The 19,481-nt window shown below is 48.3% G+C and overlaps 1 protein-coding gene across 2 annotated transcripts; it reads right to left on the bottom strand.

Moving 5' to 3' along the window:
- Positions 1–624: 624 nt before the first annotated feature.
- On the bottom strand, positions 625–13,269 carry ADRB1 (adrenoceptor beta 1). 2 transcript variants are annotated; one of them, XM_082053640.1, is made up of 3 exons: positions 11,910–13,269; positions 2,073–2,127; positions 625–697 (listed from the first exon to the last, which is right to left on the bottom strand). In XM_082053640.1, exons 1-3 carry the CDS (start codon positions 13,266–13,268, stop codon positions 660–662), a joined length of 1,452 nt encoding a protein of 483 aa, XP_081909766.1. In that variant the 5' UTR covers position 13,269; the 3' UTR covers positions 625–659. The 2 variants fall into 2 exon arrangements, with proteins under 2 accessions (XP_081909766.1, XP_081909767.1); XM_082053641.1 differs by lacking the exons at positions 625–697; positions 2,073–2,127 and adding an exon at positions 7,864–9,097.
- Between the last annotated feature and the right edge of the window lie 6,212 nt (positions 13,270–19,481).

The raw sequence follows: 19,481 nt of genomic DNA, 5'->3' as shown, positions 1-19,481 counted from the left end.
CTCAGCTAGAGGAGACTGCATTCCTTTATCTGGGCTTCATTAATATCCTATAAAAAAACCACAAATATTCTCCTTTCTTGGGGCCAAGTCAGCATGCTCTGCTCTGGTCATGGCTGTGGCCATAGCCCAGATGGCTACACACATGGGAGATGGAGATGAGGCCATCACTGAGGTGGCAGGGAGCCAAGGAGGTGACCGTGGATAATTTTGCGAAGCTGCCCAGAGAGGGGAGATGGGAAGTTGGTGTAGAAAAGTGAGCTAGGGGTGGTGGGAAGCTCCGAGCAGCAGCAGCCAGGAGCCGAGCGGTGACATGGGGAGATAAGGCTCTTGATGGATGGACCTCAGAAGGTTTGAAGGCTTTTGTTCTGTTTGAATAAGCAGTCAAATATTCACACAGATAAGCTCCAGAAATGCATCTGATCTGAAGCCCTTTGTATCTTAAAAAGTAGGGCTGGAAATAGCACAAGAGAATTCCTTCGGGGCTTCAGTGGCTCCCAGGCTTTCCTTCAGCAGCACCAGGCTGTCCAGACCCACTCATGCAAGAAAACCAGCAGTCTGGACAGCTCTAACAGCCGGACCTTCCCTGAACATCAGGCAGTCGAGTGTGCCCAGGTACCAGCCTTGCAGCCTGGGGGATGGGGTGATGCTCCTTCGCTTGGTCACTCTCTGCACTTTGTCATCTTGGTCCACATAGCTGCTATGGGTGGTTTAAAACATTGTTAAGGAAACGCCCTTGTTCACATTTGTGTATATCTTAACATATCCGCTGTCACAGAGTTTATATAACATTGGCTGGCACCTCTTCACGAGCAGAGTTATGCCCACATCGAGCATCTCGTTGCGTGCAAAGAGCTGCAATAACCTGCTGATGAGCAGCTGCTGAGAGCAAGACCAGACAGCAGCACAGATGATCTTGGCAGACTCCTGCCCTCCTCATGCACCATGCTCAGACCTAGATGAGGGTTGCAGGCAGCACCGAAGACGGCCAGCAATTATCCCTAACTTTAAATTGCAGTGCTTGAATGGAGTGCTTTTGGAGAGTGCATCATTTCCTTGGAAATGAATTATAATGTTGTACTTTACTCCACTGAGTTTCCTTGTACCATAAGTTGTTTAAACAGTTTCTCATTATGCATTTCCCACTCGGACAAAAAACAAACTAGAAAGCCTGAGGCACGAAGGCTGGTAGGAAAACGGAAATCCTGCTCTGGCCATCCAAGTGGGCAGAGAGCAGCTCCCTGACCCTGGGCAGATGCTGGACACAGTGAAGGTTTGGGGCAAGAAGGAGCAGACAGAAGCAGCAGCAATTTCTAGCTCTGCAGAAAATCTTCAGGTGACCTGAACACCTTTCAGGTTCAACTTCAAACAAATACAACTCCTGCTTGATTATGTAGGGCTCCTGTCTGAGCATTCCCCCATTTTTGGATGCTTAGGGAGGAGCCAGGTCCAAACCCACAGGGCAGAGCAGCAGAGGGCTTTCAGCATGGGTGGGATTCCACCTCATCCAGGGTCAACTCATTGCTTCCCCTTCCCCCATGTCCCTCCCCAGGCTTCCCAACTTGCTATTTATATCTTTTCCCTAATGAGACCCCCATCCTCCCCTCAGCTTTAACATCTTCCTTGCCAAGCGGTGTTTGGAGTTTACATGAGAAAGCTGTTTATGTTATATAGCTTTGTAATAGTTTCCTCCTACACCACCTCCCTTCCTTCCCCAATAAAAAGCCCTCTGGCACGCTCGGCTAAGTCCATAAACAAAGGAGGGGTTTGGACATCCATCTAGTTTTTGGTGAATCCAGCGGGGAAATAATGTCTCTCTTGAAGGATGTTAAAGCCTGGGCTCATAATAGTAGGAAACGAGTGTCCACCCTAAGTAAGGAATCACCTACTTGCAACATAAAATAGAGATGTCCATGCAGGAGGCCACAAGTCATCGTTGGACACAGGTTAACCATGGATGTTTTCCTCACTGGTCAGGATGGCTTTGATGTGTTTGCTAAGCTCCGAATAGTTGAAGTTGTGACAAGAGAGTGGGGAAAGGAGAGCACAGAAAGGCAGCAGTGTTTTGAACTCACCTAGGTTGATGAACAGAAGCAGAAGGCAATGCAAATCCACTAGGCTGACTGTTCCCTGCAGAGGAAAAACAGGCGCACAAATCCAATTCATTATTCTCTTATTTAATGCTAAGTAAGTCATTGAACTTTACTACTTGATCTATCCATTTTCTTTAATAGTAGGGCTGGAGGAAATCCTTCTCGTCTCAAAGGGGTTTCAAGTTTCTTGGTGATATCATGTAAAAAGTACTTGGAATGTATGAGTAAAAAATAGCTGCATTTCAAAGGGAGCTAGAGCCATGCAGATAATGATAATTTTTCTCTTCTGAAGCACAGAACCGGAGAGTGGAGGTCCTTGGGAGCTTGGAGCACCATTGTTCTTCTTCCAGGACCTTATCTGGAGACAGGCCCTGTGACAGACTCGGCTAAGGCCACTGAATGGATTATCTGCTCAGAGTGCTAATGGCATGCATTTGACAACATCAACTGTTTAATTTATGAGGTGCCTTGTAACATAAAGGCAAAGAAATCCATACCATGCAAAAGCCCAAGCGCATCCGGTGCAATTAAAAAGTATCTGATCAAAGCCCAGCCTGCTCTGCAACACAACTTTCTTACCTGTGGCTATGTAGAAATGTTCTGTCTTCCTAAAAGGCATCTTAGCAGATTTTGTACAGTGATGGCAATGTTATACAATGAGAAATATATTAATGGAAACTATCCAGCAGGCAAATTATTCCAGCCTTTTTATCATTGCATTCCCTGTTCTCACATGAGCAAAGTGCGCAGGAATAAAAGCAGTTAAACATCACCCACCAGAAGACACGTACGGTGGGGATTACCTACAAGTCACTAACAGCTCAGTGGTGCCCATCAGTGTTGGGATCCACACAGAGACATTGTGCAAACAGAGCCATTCTACCTGGGGAATTATTTTTCCAATGCCTGTGGCTCGTTGCCATGTCACCCTGTTGCAGCTGGGGACAGCTTCGTGCCGTCACCTGGTACCTGAATTGCTCTTTCAGCTCCCTTGGTCCAGATCTCTGCCAAAAGTTGAGGTATCTGTCCCATCCTCTTCAGTCTGGTGTATTTACACAGTGGATAATCAGACTTAAATCGTGTTTTTCTTCTATTGCACAAATCTTTGTACAAAACTGTTTATTTTTCACTTTTCACACGCAATGAGAAGCTTAATAGCTTAGTCATCAAGCTTTTGAATATAATATTCAGCGTTGCTGCTGAAGAGAGGGAAGATTTAGGTGGCAAGTCCTGCTTTTCCAGCATGGTTCAGGCAAAAAGTCATAGAATCATAGAATCATAGAATGCTAGGGATTGGAAGGGACCTCGAAAGCTCATCCAGTCCAATCCCCCTGCCGGAGCAGGAACACCCAGATGAGGCTACACAGGAACATGTCCAGGCGGGTTTTGAATGTCTCCAGAGTAGGAGACTCCACAACCTCCCTGGGCAGCCTGGTCCAGTGCTCCGTTACCCTCACTGAGAAGTTTTTTCTCAAGTTTAAGTGGAACCTCCTATGTTCCAGTTTAAACCCATTACCCCTTGTCCTACCATTGTTTGTCACCAAGAAGAGCCTGGCTCTATCCTCGTGACACTCACCCTTTATATATTTATAAACACTAATAAGGTCACCCCTCAGTCTCCTCCAAACTAAAGAGACCCAGATCCCTCAGTCTTTCCTCATAAGGGAGATGCTCCACTCCCTTAATCATCTTGGTTGCCAGAGGGTTCTGGTCTGGGTCCCAGCTCCTGTAGCATCACCCCCAGACATGAGGTTTGTGATCACAGCGATGGATCCAAACTAGGGCTGCTACCAAAACAGATTATCTCAGCCCTGTCGCTCTGTACATCCCCACACCTCTCATGTCATTACCCATGTGTGTGCAACTTGTGTGGATCAGCTGAAACAAATGTTGTCTGGAAGGGCTGTTTTTCCATCAGATGAGCCCATTGCGGAGGCAGCAGGGCCGGTCTGGGCAATGAGGGGTTGAGGGCCAGGGAGGGTGTGAGTACCAGCTCTGGCTTGGATGGGCTGATGGGAAACACCTGGCAGTGAAACAGGAACAAAACCTCTCCTGCGGATGCTCTTGAGGTGGCCTAGAGAAGTGTTACAATGCCGATTGCTACTGGCAATTACTGCAGCAGCAGCTGCCTTGCACTGAATATTACATCAAAGCCCCCAAAAGCCTGAGTATTTGAGTTGAGCTGATTCATGATCAGATGCTCTTGTGTCAGGATCCAGGATTTTGGGTGCAGTCTAGTTGCACTGGTGTCCTGGTGATGGGAACCTGCCAGGGCACCAGTGATGCTTTGGCTGGGCTGTGGGGTGTGAGCAACAGGTCCCCGCCCATACTGCAGCGAGGGCAGCAGCCTGCCAGGGAATGCATCCCACACCACTCTCCATGTCGTAAGCAAGCTAATTGAGATTTTATTTGACGGCTCCCAAGCGTGTATTTAGGGGCAGAACAGACAAACAAAACATCCCTCGCTGAAGGCGGGCTCTGTGAGCGGGCGAGCCGTGAAACAATGGGAGCCTTGCAGGACGTCTCCCGGTTTACCTGCTCCAGTCCAAGAGGAAGCGCTCCTCCCTCCGCAGCACAATGGTGGGTTGGCGAACCCCATGGGGTGACACAGGCTGGCACACACCTTGGTGTCGCAGGACACCTCTGGGGTGCACTCGTGCAGGTTGAACTCCCCACCAAACGCAGGGAGAAAAGCCTGGAAGGAGGGATGGCTCCCAGCTGCACCCCGGCAGCTCTCCTGGCTCCTGCCCACCCATCACTATGCAGGGGGAAGGTGGGTGTGCTATACACCCAAACAGGAGCAGAGGGAGGGAGGCTGGGGGCACAGTGAGCCATCCCTGGGGACGGATAGCACTTTCCCAGCACCGTAGCTCGCACAGCGTGCCAGCGGCATTTGTAACTCTCACTGGACGGGTCAACAAGGGGCTCTTCATCTACACACGGCAACTTTAACCCAGAACTTCCCTGCTAGGAAACCCTGCCAGAGGCTTGTCTGAATTCCTGCTTCTTAACAAGCACTCTTTAAATTTTGGCCTCAAAGCACTGTTTAAATTTCACCACGTGGCAAATATTTGTCATGAGCCTTCGTGCTGTCCCTGCAATTTTTCCTTACACTGGCCGAGGATTCTGCAGTCCCACTTTGAGGGAGGGCAGCTGACAGCACCTGAGGGGGCTGCAGCACTCGCCTGGCCCTGCAAAATGACTTGTTGGTAGCTGAAATACACCTAGCAGCTGCTGAGATTTTGAGCTCTTCAGTAGCTCTGATTGCCTCTTTGGTGTATACGCTTAAATCTGCCTTTCAAAGCATTGTGCCAACAAGCTTAAAACTGGTTGTCAATATAATTCTGGTGGGAAGAAGTCTAAAGATCATGGCTTTGAGAGAGACGCTGGGCCAGGCATGCAAGGGTACATCACTGCCTAGAGACACACAACAGTGGCTAATGGCTGGAGCACCCAACTAGGAGAAAATCCTCATTTAATCCCATTAAGGACAACAGGATTCAGTGCATTACACAGGATCAGAAGGGAAAAGCACACCACTACATCTGAGATGCGCTGCTAACCAAGGCAACGGCAAAAGCCTGGGTAATCTTCTGTTTTCTTCTCTAGGTTGTGGACCTGGAAATCAGGACTAATTTCCTATTTGTTTGGTGCTTTCACAGCTTGATGCTGCTGGTATTAATAAGTTCAAACATCAGCCTTGGAAGGAATGGGTATGACCCAACCCAGACCATGCCTAACATCTGGCACCATTCACATCTGGATGCAGACTGCTGCCAGGGCACAGACAAAAAAACTTGTGCTGCTGGGTGCTAAAGCCAAACAAGCAATCACCGCCATGAAAAACGTGGGAGCTGAGCATGTGGGAAGACAAAATGGCAGTTTGTGAAGCAAACGTGCGTACCAAGCTGCCAGATTCTGTGAACCAGGAAGCTGATCCCCAGTTTACATAACCAACCCAAACTCTCCTCCATCGGCAGCTCGGCGGGCCCAATGCTGTCGCTGGTGCTTGCAGGAGGGAGCGATGACTCAGGGGAGCAGCAGCTCGCACCAGCACGCCCAGCACAGCACCCCTCACCCCACTGCTGCACCCCTGCACCCGTGCCAAACCCCATGGGGCAGCTCCTCTTGGGACACTGAGGGAGAGGACACTGGCTCTGGGCTGGGGGAAGACTCCAGGTCCTGCAAAACTCAGCATAAGCTTAAGCCCCTTGAAGGGGAAGGGGGGATGCCAGGAGGGAGGCACATTTCCTGGGAGCCATGGATGGGCAGGGAGCTCTGCAGCTTTAAGTTGGCTGAGAAGCTGCTGCTCAGGTTGCTTTAGTCTGCTGCCATTATCCAAAAATAACAAGAAAAACTTTTAGGGATGTTTAGGGCATATTTCAGCTGCCAGTCCCTTGCTGGAATTGTATGGAAACAGTCTTACCTCTCAATCTTCACCTGCGTTTCTATAGTGCATCTGCCTGGTGCATCCCTATCCAAACTGCTTAGACTTTCCCAGTAAGAGGCAACACCTATATCATGGCAAAAATGCCCTGGTTTTTACTGTTTGCAATGACAACTCCAGGTTTGCTTGCCAGCATCACCTTTTTTATTCTTTTCCCATCTCAGTCACTTTTTCAAGTGCAGTTTGACAGCCCGAAGTTACTGAATTGCACGAATAAATCGCCTGCTGTTACCACTGCTGCACCTCGCAGATGGGCAGGAGGACAAGCATCTCAAATAAAACACCTATCGATTTCTTCTGCAAGAAAAATTATTCACAAATATCGTTGGCCTTACATTATATGCGATTGTTTATATAAAGAGAAAGACTCCTTACTTCCTCCTGGGGCGCTGGGAATTTGGCAGGCTCTGAAAGGGAGTCAGCGGTGCAGAAGGGTAATGCTCCTCTGGGGGAGTGTGCTTAATGCTGTTGCAGGAGATCATATTAGTGCTTTTGACACGATCAAACAGAAAGCTCCAGCTGAACAATGAGTTTTTAGGACGAAAAGTGAAATGTTAAGAAGGTGTGTACATCTTGGTGAATTTGCTTCATTTCACTCGTTGATGTGGCGGTAACAGAACTATTTTTAGGTATAATCCTTCAAACAGAACATGACTTCTCCTTTCTGATTAGTACAAAGCTGGCTGCTAGTCAAAGGATAATTATTTCCCAACACATCACCTAACACACACCAGCAAACAAAACACTCATTATTTGAGCTATCCAACATTAATTGTTGTTTAGCAGTTAACATTTTCTTGACAGTTTTGAATAGGACTAATTGCTCCACCTTCATTAGCAGAGGTCATTTACCCTGGTAACAATACTTTTCTGCAGATACTCTCTCGTATACGATTAGATTATCAGGTCAAATTCTGCTCTCAGTGACAATGATGCCTGACCACGTTTGGCCTCAAGAAAGTCTGCTCTTTCAGTTCATAGCTGCACAATTTCCAGCCCTGCAGCTGATATATTACATAAAGGAAGTAAGTGCACTCCACCGGACGGGAAATTACAATAAATTAGGAAAGTGTGCAGCACAAGGAAGGTTTGCAAAATAGCCACTTAAAAGTTATTAATAAAACATTGACTGCAGATAGGGCTTAGGAAAAAAAAAAAGCTGATAAAGAAGTTGTCCTTATGCTTGAAAACATGTGCATACCCAAAATGGAAAGCAGCATTTGCAGGAGAAAGGTGCATGCTGTATTGCAAACACCTGGCTGATGCTGTCAAATGCTGCGTGTGCCATGGGCACAGTTCAGAGCACAATTTTAAGCCACATTTTTTGCGTGCAGTTTTATTTGTTCATCAGTTATTGCTTGGAGCTACAGTCAGATAATGCTGAGGGTCGTGATCCCAAAGTGCAGTGAATTTGCAGGAGTGTTTTTGTGCAGCGCTCACTGGTGGGGAGGTCCTTTGCAGGCACTTCATAGCCCACTGTGTGTCTGGAACACCCATCACTTCCCTGAACACATGGAAAACTGAAGCCAGGCTTCCCACTGATATCTTCCCATCTAAGCACGTGGAGAGGTGCAGCCTGCTTTGCAGAAGTGCTGAGCAAACACCGCTTAGAGCACAGCCGGCGCCTTTGAGGATCGGGCGTCTTGCATGCGGACGTCTCAGCCGCCCTCACCAAATAATTTTGGTCCTGGCAGACACTGGATGTTTTCTCCAAGTGGGTTTTTGTGTTACCTGGGTCTCCCTTTCCTGCAGGCCTGACACTCTTTGCTGTTACTTCCCTGCCCACGTACGTGTGCAGCCGCATGCCTACCACCTATCCTTCTGACTCGCAGCTCCAATTGCTAATCCATGTCTGGTTTTCATCAGAAAAAGAAAAAAAATATTCATCCTGAGTGTTTGACTCATTGCCTCTGGACTATTCCAGCTGCCCCGTAACACTTTTCAGAGTATCCTCCTTTACCGCGGAGAACAGGCTGTTCTGAGCGTGATCCCCGGCAGACCGCTTGCCAGCAGCCTCCCCTTCCTCGCACACGTGCGTGCCACATGTCCCGCTCTGTCTGCACCGCTGCTGTGCCACCGGCTTCTTTACACCGGGCAAGACGGACCGGCCCCTGCCATCCGCGCTGCCGGCTGGGTTGTCTTGGCTGTCTGCGAAGGGGCTCGACGTGCCAGGCTCGACTCCTCCAGCAGGTCATTGACTGGCCAAAACTCAAAGGCAGACACATCCCCACCACTTTGTACACACTGCTGGCCCTGCTGAGGCCAGTGAGCAAAACTCATCCTACCTTTCATCTTCTTCATTTCATTTCACTACACTTGTCCAGGGGAAGCATGACCCAGTGCAGTTATTCAGCAGGGGAAGCTGAGCAAGTTCTGGCCATCAATTTCCTGCCTAAGGACCCTGTGGAGCCAAAACTTTCATCTCTTTTTAAATTCTAAGGACATGAGTATTCAGATGGTTAAAATTAAGTATGTGAACTGATGCAGGAGATGAAGATTATGAATAATGATCGTGATGATGCACGCCTTCCTGTGCACCCTTTTGGTCCTGTTGTCTTTGCTGGAATCACAGACAAAACCAGATTAAAAATAAAAATAAAGAAATCATTCAGTGGTAGAGCCTAATTCACTTAGCACCTGATCTGACATCACCCCGTCATTTTAAGGAGTGCATTTCCCTATTATCAAGGAGACATCGTTAACTGCAGCTCACATAGAACACCAGTAGCACCAATGGAAAAATGTTATTTACTTCCCTGGTCACATTATTTTGTCTTTGCATAAAAAATGTAACTTATTTTCCCCCTGAAAAGTCATCATTAGAAACTGCAAAAGACAAATTCCTTAGTTTTTAACATAAAAAATAAAGAAATGGTTTCCAAAACAAACCATTGGCCACCACCCTAAAGAACTTGCTTTGGGAAGTACTCTTCCTGGGAGCTGATTTCTAATTTGACTATACCGAGCTTAATAAAGCTAAAAACAACTTCACTTTTATTCTGTACTGCCTCTTTGTTGCTCTATCTGCCATGTATTCATCGCAGTAATGAAAAACTTTATGAAATCACAAGGATGCAGCGTGCCTTCATAAAGTGATAAAGGATGACAATCTTTTGGACCAAGGATCCAGTCGGCAGCTCTCCTGCTCACAGCACCTCCTCACCTGGACCAGTACAAACATTGACATTCGCTTATCGTAATCTGGCCCCCAAGGAGTATGTGGCTACTGGCAGCACCCTGAAGCCACACTGCACATGACCGTTAGCTTTATATAAAGTCTGCAAACTAAGGCTGTTTTATTTCCCCCAGTGACAACAGCACAGGTTTCCCCCAATTTCAGCAGTGTTTAAGTCTGTCCCAGAGTCCAATCCTGCTCCAGTTACACCCCAGCCATTCCCTCGGAGTTTATCTCCTTTTCTATAGTAAAAAAGGAACAAAAGCCCGGATTCCTGTGACCGGCTCCCTGGCTGCCACCTCCCCTTACAGGGCATGAGCCTCCTCCTGCTGCTTTTTGGGCAGAGGTCTCCCCAGACCCCCCCGCTCAGCACCAGGACCGCACCCCCCGGGACACCCACCACCCCCCTTGCTCGGGCAGGATCAGACCCGCTGCCGCCACGAGGTGGAATTAATAGCGTGTACGGCATACCGAGATTTCTTTCTATGTGAGCCCGTTTTTAGCTTGCAAATTAAGCATCCTCTGTACTCTCAGATACTCCGGTCTCCTCACTCCCAGCTGTGTACTCCTAATGAAAAAAAAAATTCCAAAAAGGAATAGTTACAGAAAATGAGTGGATTCATTATCAGAGTGGAAACACCTTGCCTTTAGCCATTAATTTTAAGGGAAGTCAGCAGACCTCGGTGCAACAGGAACACAACCTTATTGGGTTTCAAACACGTTTTTTAAAATACTGTGTCAGGAAAAGCCATTAGATAGAGTTGTATTGGTAATCTGAGCCATCTTTGTAGAAAAACAAATGCTGTTCTTCCCATTATAGGTAGGTATTGTTTCAAAACCTATAGAGACACTCTTTGCTTGTGCTGCAATGGTATTTATTGCACATAGACCAATTACTTACACAGTAGTAAATTGCACCAGAGTATAAATACGTTATAAAACGCACACAGAGAGGAAAATGGAAATGACACGCAAGTGCTAAAATAACAGCAGATTCACGTGGACACTTGGAAATAAAAATAAAGTCCCTTAAGATACTTTAATTTATAATACGGATATATTTACAGTACCTTCATAAAATAATATAAAAAGTCACTCTCAATAAAACTATAACAGATCAGAAAAAAACAGAAATCAGTTTCAGGGTTGGTGTTATTCAAACCTCCATTTCATTTTAATTTGCGTGTGTGTACGTGTGTGCAAGTAACATCTTCAAATAACTTTACAACTCTTAGCACTGTGCAAAAACTGGCTTTGATGCCATTTTCAATAAAATGTGCAGTAAATTTTTGTTGTTGCCAGGATTCCCCCACCCAACCCCGTTCATCTGTAATTACAATGAACAATCTGCAGAAGGCTCCTCACTGCCCACCCCTTTTTCATAAAATACTACTTATGGTACGTAAATACGCTGTTTAATATAAACACGGTCGGTTTATTCCCCTGTACAATATGCACAGTTTGAGGTAGAAGTTTCTCAGCCTGACTGCTATTGTCTGGCCGAAAGAGATAAGCACAATAACTCACGGCTTGCCGACGCAGAGGGAAAAAGCACAAGAGTGTGGGTTGGGTTTTTCTACCCCCTTTCAAAATATCCCTGTGCTCCTCATTATTTTTCTCCATCACTGCTCCGTGGAAGAGGGAGCACAGCTACTTCAAGCTTAAAACTCATCCCGTCTCTGGGTCCGTACTCTCCACTGGGAGCACCTGCAGCACAGACCCTGCGCCTCCCCAAAAAACACCCAGGCTGCGGGTGAGGGAATGAACCCCCGGGGTGTCCGACAGCCCCAGGAAGGTGGGGGACAGCTGGGACCCCGGCTGTATCACCTCCACGCTCAGGTTCAACCAGCAGCACGGTCCTGGGACAACTCACCCAAGGGACGGGCGCTGCCGCAGCCCCTTCCGAAAGAGCTTCTCCTAAATATAAGCTGGCTATCTTTGGGACAGGCTGTTTATTTTCTTTGTTCTCCCGTCAGTGGGTTTCCTGTTTGCTGTAGTTTCGGATGAGGTATGTCATACACGAGTTCACCTGCTTTTATTCCTAAGTAAACACCCGCTCTCTCCCCGCTAAGCCAGGGATCAGGTTTGCTTAGCATTAGCTTTACCAACAGGCAGCTGCTGGGATTTTTCTCCTCCCATGTGTCTCCCTGTCTGTTCCCCCTGCCCGATGCAGTCCCCCACACCCTCCCCCCTATACCTTGGACTCCGAATCGGATGTTTTGCTATTTCTCTCCTCCAGGCTGGACTCGCTGCCGCCCCGCGTACCCCCGTTGCAGTCAGACCAGGTCCCTCCCAGGCTGCGCTCGGGGGAGCCCACGGTGCTGATGAAGCCCCCCGGCAGGTGGGCCGGGTCCCCGCCGCGCCGACCAGCTTTCCGGGGGCAGCTGAGCAGCCTCTTGAAGGCTTTACGAAAGTCAGGGCTGCGGCAGTAGATGATGGGGTTGAAAGCAGAGTTGGCGTAGCCCAGCCAGTTGAAGAAAACGAAGAGCCAGTCTGGCACCAGGTCCCGGTTGAAGACGTTGACGATGTTCACCAGGAAGAAAGGGAGCCAGCAGAGGGTGAACACCCCCATGATGATGCCCAAAGTCTTGAGGGCTTTCTGCTCCTTCATAGCCATGATCCGGGAGGTCTTCCGCTTGCTGGCTCGGCCATTGCCGAGCATGGGCTGGTGGTGAGGAGGTGGGGGCGGCTGTGGCTGCTCGTGGCTGCCGTAGAACCGGCCCTCGCACCGATCGATCTTCCTGATCTGCTCCTTGGCCTCTCTGTACACCCGGAGGTACACAAAGATCATGATGAGAAGGGGGATGTAGAAAGAAATGATGGACGAGGCGATGGCGTAAGCCCTGTTGGTGACGAAGTCACAGCAGCCCGGGTCCTGGTAGCACTCCAGAGCCTGGGGGTCCTCATCCCGCCACCAATGCATCATGATGGGCAAGAAGGAGACCAGGGCAGAGATGGCCCAGACGGTGCAGATGATGCCCTTGGCCCGACCCTTGGTCATGAGGCTCTGGTAGCGGAAAGGTGAGGTGATGGCCAGGTAGCGGTCGATGGCAATGACGCACAAGGTCTCAATGCTGGCCGTCACGCAGAGCACGTCCAGCGAGGTCCAGCACTCGCAGAGGAAAGATCCCCAGAGCCAGGTGCCCCGCACCACCAGCGTGGCCCCGAAGGGCACCACCAGCAGCCCCATCACCAGGTCAGCGCAGGCCAGCGAGGTGATGAAGAGGTTGGTGAGCGTCTGCAACCGCTGCGTGCGCCCGATGGCCGCGATCACCAGCACGTTCCCCGCCACGATGAGCAGCACCACCAGGACCATCAGCAGGCTCATCCCCACAGCCCACTGCTGCGACAGCAGCTCGGCGGGCAGCTGCCGGCTCCCGGGCGGCGCCGCCGTCACCCCGCTGCCGGCCACCGAGCGGTTTTGGGGGCCGCAGTCGGGCGGCAGCCACCCATCGCCCATGGCTGTGCGGGGCGCTCCGGCCGCCGCCGCGCCGCGGGCTGGAAGGCGGCGCCGCCGCCGCTGCCGCCGCCGCTGCCGCCGGTCCGGGTGCCGCATGGCCCCGCGCCGCTGCCCGCCCGCCCCGCGTCACCGCCCGCAGCCAATCCCCATCGGGGGGCGGGGCCGGCCCGCCCCGCCTGCCGCTGCCTCCTGCCCTGCCCGCTCGGCTGCCCGCATCCCGTCCCGCTACCTGCATCCCGCTCGGCTGCCCGCATCCCGTCCCGCTACCTGCATCCCGCTCGGCTGCCCGCATCCCGTCCCGCTACCTGCATCCCGCTCGGCTGCCCGCATCCCGCCCCGCTGCCCGCATCCCGCCTCACTCCCTGCATCCCGCCCCGCTGCCCGCATCCCGCCCCGCTGCCCGCATCCCGCCTCACTCCCTGCATCCTGCTCCGCTGCCCGCATTCCGCCCCGCTGCCCGCATCCCGCCCCGCTGCCTGCATCCCGCTCCGCTGCCCACATCCCGCCCCGCTACCTGCATCCCGCCCCGCTGCCCGCATCCTGCCCCACTGCCCGCATCCCGCTCTGCTGCCTGCATCCCGCCCCGCTGTCTGCATCCCACCCCGCTGCCTGCATCCCACCCCGCTGGCCGCATCCTGCCCCGCGGGGCTGTGCGCAGTGTGGGCTCCTGCCCGCAGGGTGCATAGCCAGCGACTGCCAGTGCTTGGTGCACCCTCCCACTAGTTGGAATGGGACTTGGGAAAAGGCGGGTTTATACCCCAAAAATATTCACTGCGACCCTGGTTCAAAGCCAGGCTTTGCCACCTCCCTTGCAGCCCCCAGGCAGGTGGCCTCTGCATCCTTGGGAAGACGACATAAGTGCTGGGGGACACATCTCATGCCAGAGATATCTCATACACCTCCATTGCCAGGCACACCTCTGTGAGCTGCTGGAGCAGATGCTTGCCTTCTTTACACCTGGAAAGTGTAAAATACCAAATACCAGCACTGCCACCGTCATTGTCCATTGAAAAACAATGTACACCTCCCACGGGATATCTCTTTCAGGGACAAACCCCACACTCACAGCTCCCTGTCACCAGTGCCTCCTGCCCCAGCCTGGGCACCGCCACAGCCCCCTTGGCTAGAACCCAGTGTAAAACCTTCCGGCTTAAGGGATAGTGCTACCAGCTCCGTGCAGGCTCTGCGGCTGTGGCTTCTCCCCATTGTGAGCCCTCATTGCTTCATCTTTCCCATCCCTGCCAGACCAAGCCACTGCAGGGCTGGGAGGTGGAAGTCTCAGCTCCCATTTCTGCCTTTCCTCTGTTGCATCAGACCGGACTTTTAAAAATGCAGCTGGTAGCTTTTACTCGATCTGGTCAAACCATGCTAAATTTAGGAAATGCTCCAAGTATTAGTACTGTTATTTGGTAATGAGCAATTAAGTATATGAAGCATCCCAGGGTTGTAATGCTCAGATAACAGATTCCGAGCAAATCCCCGCATGGTTCCCATCCACTTCTGTGAAACCTGGTCCTAGGAACCAGTTGGGCTGGATTTTCATTTATTTGTTCAGCCCTGTATTTGGCTCCAAAGCTGGAAGATTACTCTTGGGTGCATTTAACTGTATTACTCCTCTTTTAAACCTCTTAAAATAATGTGAAACAGCTGTTGGGTAAATGAGAGCAAGGTCCCCTCTCTCCTTTTTTCTAATTATCAGCATGTCTTACAGCAGCACCAAAGGTTCCCCACGGCAGTCTGGCAGCAACTGGAAGGCACAGTTATTTTTTTTTTCCCCTATATATATTTATTCTGCTAAGTCTGCTCCACTGTTCCAGCTGGACCATAAAAATCCCTTCCAGGCTTAGACTTGATTTACAAGGTCACAACCTAGGAGTGATTTATTTATTTATTTACACGCTATTTATTTAACCCTGACTAAAGGCCGCACACCAGCACGGACCTGCTGCTTGGCAAACTATTCCCTCGTGTTCCCAGGGACTTTGCTCTGCTGCTCGTCATCTGCTGGACCAAAGTGCGACCCTCTTTGGTAGGAAGGGCGGGAAGCACAGCATCTTCAAGAGCAGAGGGAGACCTTAGGCTGAATGAAAAGCAGAAGGATTGTGTCTGGCAGTATTTGTACTGAACTGGTATCTGTAATCCTGATTCAAAAAAATAATAATCGGAAACCAGGTTAGGAGAGTGGAGCTGTGGGATAGAAACACTTTTTTATTTTCTAAGTATAGCTGCAACACTTAAAGTGAATATAAGCCCTGTGGTTTGTCACTACACCAAAGCCTTCAGAGCTGAGACACTTGGACTAATTTTGTGAACATGCATAGTCCATTTTAACACAAAATCAGCCAGATAAGAATCTGATGGAATCTTAAATACTTTTCCCAAGGTGACACTGACAGTGGGAAGCACTGTTGAGGGAACTATGTAGCTGTTTTGCTTGCTATTCCTGGAGCACTATCCATCTGTCATCTATTTGGATCCATTATTACTATAGTATCTTTATATAGTTAATAAATACCATAACCTAATAAAATGCCAGCTCTTTGCCTATCAGACTGTCCTGTCAGATCTCCAGCTGGAGATCCTCATCCCACCATAAGGAAAAATACGCTTAAAGGTTGGAGAAGTGAAAGAAATTACTAGCAAGAATGCAATAGACCAGAAGACGCATAGTTGTGTGTTGCTTCCCAGTATCCTTGTTGGTTCAACAAGCGTCAATCTGGAATGCCAGATCAGAGCTGGAGCCAGAATGTCTTTGGGAAACAATGCATATCCAAAGGAAAAAAAGCAAATTTACGATTTCTGTACAGAACATCCCTCTGGCCCTTTCAGCACAGACCAGCCAAATAATCATTGTAGGCTTAACCCCTTTCAGAACATCAACTTCTGCAAATCTCCTTTAACGCAAAATTTCCTTTTTAATTTTTATTTTTATTTCAGAGAGCTTCTTAAGACACTTTTAATATAGCTCTTTGTTTGCGTATTATTTAAGGATGTTAGGCCAAGAGAAGAGCTTCCAGAACTGAAATGTTTTTTTCTACATGCTCTCAAGATTGCAGTTTTTAATGAGCAACTAATTTATTTTTTCCTTTGGACATCATTAAAAAAAAATAAAAGCCCAAACTCTCAGTAGTTACCATGACAGATTAGTCTTATAGAGGATAATGGATAGATCTGATGAAAATCAAAATATATTGCATTTGAGGAACCCTGTTGGCATGAGCTGTGAAGCTTCAACATTTCGGACACTGAAGTGTGTTACCGAGGTGTATTTTTAAACTCAGCCCTTTGAGACGCTTTGCACAGCTTCCTGCTCATCTTCTGGCATCTGTCCCCATGCAGAACAGATTGCAAGGTGAGGTTCCTATTTCATGGGCATGCATCCCCACCAGCACTGGGGCAGGATGCTGGGAATGGGGCTGACCCCTTCCTTCGTTGTTGCAGCAGCTAGGGCAGCATTGGGAGCAGAGGATTTGCTGCTGCCAGCTCTGAGTCCTGGAGACAGGCAGGTGACTTGCTGCTGGAGACCATGCCTGGATCTGCAGGGATGCTCTGAGCAACGTGTGCCATGCCTTGGCACTCTTACGTGGCCTATGACGTTGGTTGAAGAGGGAGGATGTTGGCAGAGAGGTGATGAATGTTTAAAGAAGGGTGGTTGGGTTAGCAGATGAGGAGGGTGGAGAGGCAATTTTAGCTTTTTGAAGACATAATTTCTTAGTGTACTTGGAAGAAGAAAATATTGTCAGGGAGGGAGGGAATAATTTAGATTAATACAAGGAAATGTGATGGCAATGTGATGAAAGAGAAAATTTGATATGAATATCTGAAAGAGCTTGTAGGACATCAAATCCATTAGGTTGTCAGGAGTAGCAGTGGATGTCTCATCACACGAGCCTTTATAGTTAGGCTTGACAAGACTCTTATTCTCAACTTTGGATCAGACTGCATCATGTCTAAGATGTGGACGTTTTCAGCTCTTACTTTTGGCTTTAACATGGTTCTTCACCATGTCTCAGCAACTTGGTTCTTGGCAAGTAACCTTCAGTTTTCCTCATGCAAAGAAAAATAAATTTGATCATCTGCACTACTGGGTAATAAGCTGGGTTTAAGGAAGCTTTACTGGAGAAATGAAGTGAAGGAGCAGTTTCTCTGTGGCTGTGAGGCTGGTGTGGATAGAGCAGAAATCTCCTGTGGCCCAGCAGCCTGGATGAGCAGTTCCCTGCCAGGTGCAAGGGGTGGCAGTTCTGATGACTGTGACCCAGAAGGATCTTGTCTTCCTTGTCCAACCTTGGTCCATTCATGCCCTCATTGCAACCAAATGCAGGCACCACTGTTATTAATATAATATCCTCTTAAAATACTGGGTTTTTTTTCTCTTAAGGTATTGCTCAAAGCCAACTGAAATGCCTGGAAGGCCTCCCATTGACTTCAGTGAGCTTCATGTTATTGTAATTCTTTCCCTGGAGAAAAAGCGCTATGTAAAAGCAAATTAAAATGTATTTGATGTCCCTTTTTCTTCCTGCTGTCTTCCTAAATCTCTTTGTAAATTTAGCATACATCTGAGAAACCATTTTGTATTCATTACCTGGACAGTTTGACTGAACTGAAGGAAAGCAGATGAGAAACATCTCTGCAAATCTTCATGTGAAGTGACCAAATTTCACCCTGCCTCTGTTGTCCCAGGAAGAAACTGGCACTTGGCTCTATTCGCACTGGACATTTGTTATTAGAGAAATAGAGACATGATGGAACATTGCCACAAGATCCATGTCTCTTGTTTTTAAAATAAACATCTTGGCTTTGACTTGACATTTATTTTCCATAAATGCCTGGTCTTCAATTTGGCATTTCAGCAACAGTGGGAGGCTGTTATCCTGCGACAACATGCAATTCCATTGACATTATCTCTTGATTACATGTGACAGTGCACCAAACACTGTATGTAGTTGCTTTTAGATAAAAAATGCTACAAAAATATAAAACAAATGTATTAAATAACAAAAACAGCTATACTTTCCAGCCCTATACTGTGCGTGTGACACGGTAATTACATGAGGTAAGCTAGGTAGTAGTGTGTGCTACTTTAGTAAGCACACTCTGAGTTTGACTTTGGGGGTCCAGACTAGTGAATGACTATTAATTCCTGTTGACTGGAAGGCTGTGGTTGATGTGTTGGTTACCATGTACAGGAGCAAGTGTATGAACCTTTTGGAAAGCTCTAACCTAATCCGAACACACAAATAATTCTTGATGCTCTAGAAGACCCTGCCACAGTAATCCAGCCCTTGTTTAGAGCACTTTTTCAACAAGAGACCCTCTTACAAGAATGCTGATTAATTAATTCCCTTCAGTTGATGAAAGAGATACAATGAGTATCTGTCTTTCCACCTCTTTCTCATACACTGAGTAAAAAGATGATGAGGAACAGCCAAGCCAAGGCCTTCTTGCCCCTTGAAATCTGTGTTGTGTTGTTGCTAAAAAGTAAAATCTCAGATAAAGGTGGAGTTTGACCAGTGAGTTCAGGTAGATTCAATCCTCCTAGAATAGACAGAGGACTCTTTTTTCTAGTGCTCTTTAGAAGTTCCCAGATTTTAAAGTTCTCTGACTTCTACTATATGATTGAGGCCAGGTCTCTATTTTTCCTGTATTTCATGAGAATTGTGATGTTTTTTGTAATCCTACCCACAATTTTAAAGAAGTATAGAGCCCTGGGCTGAGGTCTCAGGGAAGTGAATGAGGGGGCTGTTGTGACCCTGGAAAAGTGTCTCTCAGAAAATGGGTTTGGTCTTGCATGTGCAGAAAAGGTTTGAACTGGAAGTAAAACTTCTGGCTTGGACCAGATATACTAATTTGTTACACAGAAGCCTAATACAAAAGGAGTTGCTCTGATCTATGTTAGCTGAAGACCTGGGTCTTTTGTCTATCTAGCTGATAGCTTTCAACATTCCATCCCCCAGCCACACTCCATCCCTCTCAGAGGAGGTCTCTTGTTCGACTTTGAAATATCTGACCCAGGACACTTTGCCATCTGCATGACTGAGACTTGCTGTTGCTGACTGGGCCTGGGACTGATGTCCCAGTTCAAAGAGTGTTTTTACCATTGTGTTAGTATTCACCCTGCAGGAATGAATTATCCTGGGACAAAAACGATGTTCAGATTTTGCTAAGAATGAACCAGGTCTGGTGTTTCTGGAAGCAGTGCGTTCTTTTGCTATTGATGCAATTTTTTGTAAAGTTAATGCCCATAATTATTTGACAGAAGCAATTTATTAACAATCTGGACTAATATTAATCTGGAGCAATAGTAATGTG

Source organism: Streptopelia decaocto (assembly GCF_964273445.1).
Source record: "Streptopelia decaocto genome assembly, chromosome: 5".
NCBI classification, from domain to species: domain Eukaryota; kingdom Metazoa; phylum Chordata; class Aves; order Columbiformes; family Columbidae; genus Streptopelia; species Streptopelia decaocto.
This window is presented reverse-complemented; position numbering and strand designations above follow the sequence as displayed.

Coding starts and splice junctions, on each gene's coding strand:
- ADRB1 (XM_082053640.1), bottom strand. CDS start 13,268: ATGCGGCACCCGGACCGGCGGCAGCGGCGGCGGCAGCGGCGGCGGCGC. Junction 2,128..11,909: donor CATCCGATTCGGAGTCCAAG/GTATAGGGGGGA, acceptor TTTCCTCTGCAG/GGAACAGTCAGCCTAGTGGA. Junction 698..2,072: donor GCTTCTGTTCATCAACCTAG/GTGAGTTCAAAA, acceptor AACCACCCATAG/CAGCTATGTGGACCAAGATG.